Source organism: Macadamia integrifolia, chromosome 2 (genome assembly GCF_013358625.1).
Source record: "Macadamia integrifolia cultivar HAES 741 chromosome 2, SCU_Mint_v3, whole genome shotgun sequence".
NCBI classification, from domain to species: Eukaryota; Viridiplantae; Streptophyta; class Magnoliopsida; order Proteales; family Proteaceae; genus Macadamia; species Macadamia integrifolia.
Genome location: NC_056558.1, coordinates 32422841 through 32428652, shown reverse-complemented (window position 1 = coordinate 32428652; position 5812 = coordinate 32422841). Strand labels below are relative to the sequence as shown.

At 40.0% G+C, this 5812-nt stretch overlaps 1 protein-coding gene across 3 annotated transcripts; it reads left to right on the top strand.

The window, feature by feature from the left end:
* Window positions 1-1091: 1091 nt before the first annotated feature.
* Window positions 1092-5166, top strand: LOC122065878 (putative pentatricopeptide repeat-containing protein At5g43820). Of its 3 annotated transcripts, XR_006136144.1 has the most exons (4): window positions 1092-1677; window positions 1780-1842; window positions 4007-4119; window positions 4381-5166. XR_006136144.1 is itself a non-coding variant. In XM_042629704.1 (2 exons), exons 1-2 carry the CDS (start codon window positions 1619-1621, stop codon window positions 3488-3490), a joined length of 1770 nt encoding a protein of 589 aa, XP_042485638.1. In that variant the 5' UTR covers window positions 1096-1618; the 3' UTR covers window positions 3491-3665. The 3 variants fall into 3 exon arrangements, 2 of the variants coding, with proteins under 2 accessions (XP_042485638.1, XP_042485645.1); XM_042629704.1 differs by lacking the exons at window positions 4007-4119; window positions 4381-5166 and having other exon boundaries at window positions 1096-1677; window positions 1780-3665; XM_042629711.1 differs by lacking the exons at window positions 4007-4119; window positions 4381-5166 and having other exon boundaries at window positions 1097-1648; window positions 1780-3665.
* The last annotated feature ends 646 nt before the right edge of the window (window positions 5167-5812 follow it).

Below are 5812 nucleotides of genomic sequence, written 5' to 3'. Positions count from 1 at the left end.
GTTCATGATCTATGTTCATGGTACTTCTAAACTTACACAGGTATTTCTTTATTCCCATTTATGGTTCATGTCATGGATGTCTCATTGATTATTATAGATATGGTAAATCTATATGGTTATGTATTTTAAGATCTATCTTTTCCCATTTATGATTCATGTCATGGATGTCCCATTGATTATTATAGATATGGTAAATCTATATGATTATGTATTTTAAGATCTATCTTTTCCCATTTATGGTTCATGTCTTCCCATTTATGGTTCATGTCATGGATGTCCCATTGATTATTATAGACATGGTAAATCTATATGGTTATGTATTTTGAGATCTATAAAGGGAGTACTTTATTGATCTTGGTTTAGGGACTATAATCATGGTTAAATATCTTTTATGATTCTTGTATTCTAAATACTATAGGGTTATTCATATGTTTAATATGGTAAAGGATCCCCAACAATAGATTCATATCAGAGAAGGAGAAAAAAAAATTGGACAAAATGATAGATATAATCCAGTAACAAATCTATTGCAAACCTCGGCTAATGTCCTAAATAAACTCATTTGCAGTATTCAAATTTTAATTCAAACATATCTATGCCCAACAGAAACAATAAAAACTACTAAAACCCTAAAAACCAGTTTCAGAGAAATAGGGGAAGATTCTTCTTCTGGTTATCTTGGGGTTTTGGGAGAGGGGGTTACCATCTATCTAATATCCCATTTATAGCTAATCAGCAGCTCATAGGAGGAAGATCAAGTTTCTTATATGGAGGGATCTGGTTGGGTCTAAAGACTTTGCTGGCGAAGAGCAAGAAGCCGAGGGCATGACCGGCGACCACCACGATGAAGACACCCAGATTGAAGGACATGAGAGTAAGAGCATGACTGTGTGGGCGAGGCCCATACAGACGGTGTGCATGAGCGTTTGCAGCAACCTACCACAAAATTATTGGTCCTCGATTTGAAAAAATGGGAATGGGAGAGCCACTTCACCAGCACCACTAGCACGAACCACAATCAAGGCAAGCATGCACATGCCTATGCGGGTACCTGGCCATCTGAAGAACAGAATCTCGGTGTTCTTACCGCAGAAGGAGGTCATGTGCATCGTCATCCTCTAGTGGTTCATGCCGTCAGTGCCGTTGGAAGCCATATATGCCGCATCGTCATCTTCCAGATCAGAGTTGCACAAAGTTTCGGCTTTGTTCGGTTGTCCTTAACAATGGAGGTGTTGCCACATATTCAAAAGAAGAGAGAACTAAACTGGGTTTGTATTGAACTTAGAGCCGATTTCCTCATTAAAAATGATTTTAATGGTACAATGTTCTCTCACTTAATCTGCACCGTCCATCTGTCCTTCACCACGTTTGGTCTTCTGCACCTAAAATTACACAAGAATAACATAGGATATGGATCCCAAATATGTCATCTTCTCTCTCTCTTATTAAATTTTATTGGGTGGGTGGCGAACTGCCAAGCCATTTTCTCTGGTCTTTCAGTTATAACCATAGATCTGGCATAAAGTTAATCTGAATCGTCCACTGATTTTCCACCTCACCGTAGTCAGTCCAACCATCCCAGCCCCCTCCCCGCATTGCCTCTCGGCCCTCTCCTGCTATGAACACAAACACTAACCAGAACCTACAGGTATCAGTAGGTCTTCTCTACAATGGTTTGTAAGTCCCTTCCTCCTTTCTCTCCTCTCCGACTTCTGTCACTTCTCTGTTTTTCCTTCTCATCTGTCTTCTGACAACGTCTTCCGTGTCCGCACCTCACAGCTCTCTAATGGCGTTTAAAAGAAGAGGATTTGTAGGGTTACTTGCGCATTTCAACAGAAACAGGTACCCGCAGCTCCCTTCAAATTCATATATTTCATCATTTGTTTCGTTTTCAACCCTAGATTTAACAAAAATCTCTTCGATTCGTGAACAACCATCGTACGACCAAATCAATCATGTATCGTCTAATATGGACGAACTATCTGTGCTGAATGTGCTCTCTAATTTGTTGCCTATCCATCCAAAAACATCAACATATCGTCCCTTTGCTGAAAGTTCATCCGAGAAACAAATTCAATGTAGGGAAGTGGGTGGATATTTAAGGCCCGCAGAGAAACTGAGAGGGGTTTTCCTTCAGAAACTCAGCGGAAAATCTGCAATTGAATCCTCCCTAACGGCCACCTCTGTGGATTTAACTTTAGATATTGTTGCGGAAGTAGTTAACAGAGGAAACTTAGGTAGAGAGGCAATGATGAACTTTTTCAATTGGGCAGTCAAACAACCTTCAGTGCCCAATGACCTTCAGACTTACCATATAATTCTCAGGGCATTGGGTAGGAGAAAATTCTTCAAATGTATGGAAGAAATCTTGAATGATATGAACAAACATGGTATACACCCCAGTTCAGAGACTCTTTCGATTGCAATGGATAGCTATGTTAGAGCTCGCAGAGTGTCAAAAGCAGTTCAAATGTTTCAGAGGTTAGAAAAGTTTGGGTCTGAAAGTGATACAGAGTCTCTTAATGTGCTTCTGTGCAGTCTATGCCAGAGATCTCATGTTGGTACTGCATATGCGCTATTTCTTGCATTGAGGCGGAAGATGCCCTTCAACCGTACAACATATAGTATTATCATCAGTGGCTGGTCGAAAATAGGCAGGGTTAGTGAAATAGAAAGGACTTTGAAAGCAATGATGGAAGATGAGTTAGATCCTGACTGCTTAACTTTTAGTTACCTTCTTGAGGGTCTAGGCAGAGCTAGTCGTATTGAAGATGCTGTTGAGGTATTTGACCAGATGCTGCAGAAAGGTTGTCCACCTGATACTGTTGCTTACAATGCCATGATTTCTAATTTTTTGTCTGTTCGAGATTTGGATTCATCTGTGAAATATTACGAGAAGATGTTGGAGATGAATTGTGCTCCAGATTTAGATACTTTTACCAAATTGATTAGTGTTCTTCTCAAGTCACGCAGAGTTGCCGATGCACTTGAAATGTTTGATGAGATGTTATGGAGAGGAATTATCCCTAAAACAGGGGTGGTGACATCTTTTATTGAACCTTTGTGTAACTTTGGTCCTCCACATGCTGCTATGGTTATTTACAAGAAAGCAAGAAAAGTAGGATGTATAATATCGTTGAAAGCTTATAAACTGTTACTGATGAGACTCTCCAGGTTTGGTAAATGTGGAATGGTGTTGAAAGTCTGGGATGAGATGCAAGAAAGTGGTTATTCTTCTGATTCAGATGTTTATGAGTTTGTCGTCAATGGGCTTTGCAATATAGGGCAGCTGGAAAATGCTGCACTTGTCATGGAAGAGTCCTTGTGTAAAGGATTTTGCCCTAGCAAGTTCATCTATAGCAAATTGAATAACAAGCTAATTGATGCAAGCAGAGTGGAAAGGGCTTACAAGCTTTTTTTGAAAATAAAAAAAGCTCGTCGTGCTGAAAATTCGCGGAGGTTTTGGCGTGCTAATGGTTGGCACTTTTGAGTTTGTATTTTTATTAGATTAAGAGTGCTGAGAATTTGTATTATCTGTGCCACTTGTTTTCTCTAGGTGGTTCTTAATCCACCCAAGTGATCAGAAAGACTTCTATGTATTCTGACAAACTATTTTGTATTTTCTATTTTGAATGATAAATAGAGTAATGCTGTATATGTTGTCATTGTTATCCCTGGCAGTGTTGAGCAGTCCTCCTATGTGTTGGAATTGATGTCAACACAAGTGCCAATATTGGTTTGGCCTAGTTGAGTCACTCACTAATAGTTCATTGGTTCAATTCGAACCAAATCCATGCTGGTTTACTAAATAGACCATTTGAGATGAAGTTTTAACCAGATCAGTTGTACAGATCAGCAGCACTTTATAGAAAGATGGGTAATTCTTCTTGGTTGATATGGTCCAACTTTGTTCAATTCTGGTTCTTTGTCTGGTTCATGAATTAGCTGCCAGCTAAGGGTTTTTTTTTTTTTTTTTGGGTTAAACCAAGTCATGTTTTTGGTGCAGCAAAGGGTTGGCTAGCATGTTGCATTGGCTCTTATTGAACTGTAATTGGAGAGTTAGTGCCCACTATCTTGATGACTCAGCAGCTCTTTTGGTTAAAGTTCAAGTCCAACAAGGTACTAATAGGTCTTGGTCAACAATTTAAAGATGTTTAGTTCAAGTAGGAATCTTATTCTCTCTCAAGCAACATGGTGTGGTTATATTTGGAAGTCTTTCTCTACATACAATATTCTAATTTTTCTTGAAGTCTCACGTGTGTACAGCGAGAGCCCAAAATCTTATTTGTATTGCTGCCCAAGTAATTCAGGACTCTTGGGTTGACTCTAAAAAGGAATTTTTCTTGTATGATCTGCTGATATATCATAAACGCGATGCAGGACCCTCGCTCTCCTTTGAACCCTAAGCAAAGAAAGAGAAGGATAAAGCGAAGGATCTCCAGCAACAGCTGGCGCTCGTAGGTCACCATCCTCACTAGGCCTGTCTAGGCTCGTTTGGTCTCCTGTTTTGCCAGCAGCCTTGACACCTCCAGTCCCGTTTGGGTGCTCTCTCCCCAGTTGCCGTCTTGCAACGCCGCTGCTTGGTCGCCAGCCAGCCCCTCTAGGTCAGCCACCACCTGAAGTGCCTGGCTCGCTTGGCTAATGCTGATTTGTTGTCAGTTGCATGTCCAGCAGCCTGTCCGGCCGCCATTTATTGCTCAGCTAGCAGCCACATTGCCGTTGCCCTCCACAAGGTCAGCGCCTTCTATCGTGGCTGTCATCTACACTAGGCGCCTGCTTGGCCGTGGCCCTCTGCAAGGCCAGTGCCCCGCTGCCGTGGCTTCCCTCTTGATGGCGGATCTCTCTTGGCGGCTGAGAAGATGAAGACATGAGATAGTTTGTTAGGGTTTGTGGAATCGTAACTGGAATTTACTTGGTTGCCCTTGTTTGTAATGGCTTTCCTTGTTTTATCTTTTGCCCATGTGGGCTTTCAGTTATAATGGGCATTTTAGTGACATGTTTTTGAGTCTTTTAGCCCATGTGGACCTTGGTTGTAGTCCTTTATGGGCTTTTGGTACCTTTATTGGGTTTGTAATTTCCCTTTGGGGTTATGTCCTCCCCCTTCTTTTAATGCATTTATTATTCATCCAAAAAAAAAAAAAAAAAAAGGAAGGAGGTTGGTTCCAATTGAAGAATCTTGCCAATCTTACTCCAAAAAGTAGCCTTTGGATACAAGGAGAGAAAGAAAGATTTAGAAGTTTATTTCATCTGGGATTTTTCTATTATATGCATGGGCAGCAAGTAGAGGCTTTAATGATATAGGACAGCAAGGAGTCTCTCTTGCGTGAATATTTCCAGCTAAAATAACACTCCCTATTTCTGTTGGACTTTATAAAAAGTTTGCCTTGCTAGTCTCTTTCTTTCTTCTTTTTTTTTTTTTTTTTTTTTTTTTTTTTTTCTTTTTTATGTGTGGCGTTATTGACTCAAATTGGAAAGGAAGAAGTAGACAGAAAAAGCATCCGAGATCAGAAGGAAGTTGGAATCCAGTTCATAATTGTATCTCTTCTAAAGAAATCAATTTGTGAGAAGGAAAGAAAGAGAACAGGAGAAACCAAGATTTTTTTATTTTTAATTTTTTAAAATTTATTTTGAGGCTATATAAACTCTCTAACTGCAGATCAAAAGGCTCTCTGGAGGACAGAAAAAAGGTAGTGAGAAATAGAGACAGAGTGTCCGAGAGCATTAGTTGTATAAGGGGCAGAAGGTTCAATGGTTGCTGCAATTTCTTTTATTAGAGATTTGAAGAAGGAAGAGGACTGTGTTGTTATGTTTA

What these genes read in the sequence shown, in the direction of transcription:
- LOC122065878 (XM_042629704.1), top strand. Translation starts at nt 1,619, where the DNA reads ATGAACACAAACACTAACCAGAACCTACAGGTATCAGTAGGTCTTCTC. An exon ending in GGTCTTCTCTACAATGGTTT is followed by an intron (nt 1,678 to 1,779) that starts GTAAGTCCCTTC and finishes CGCACCTCACAG; the next exon opens with CTCTCTAATGGCGTTTAAAA.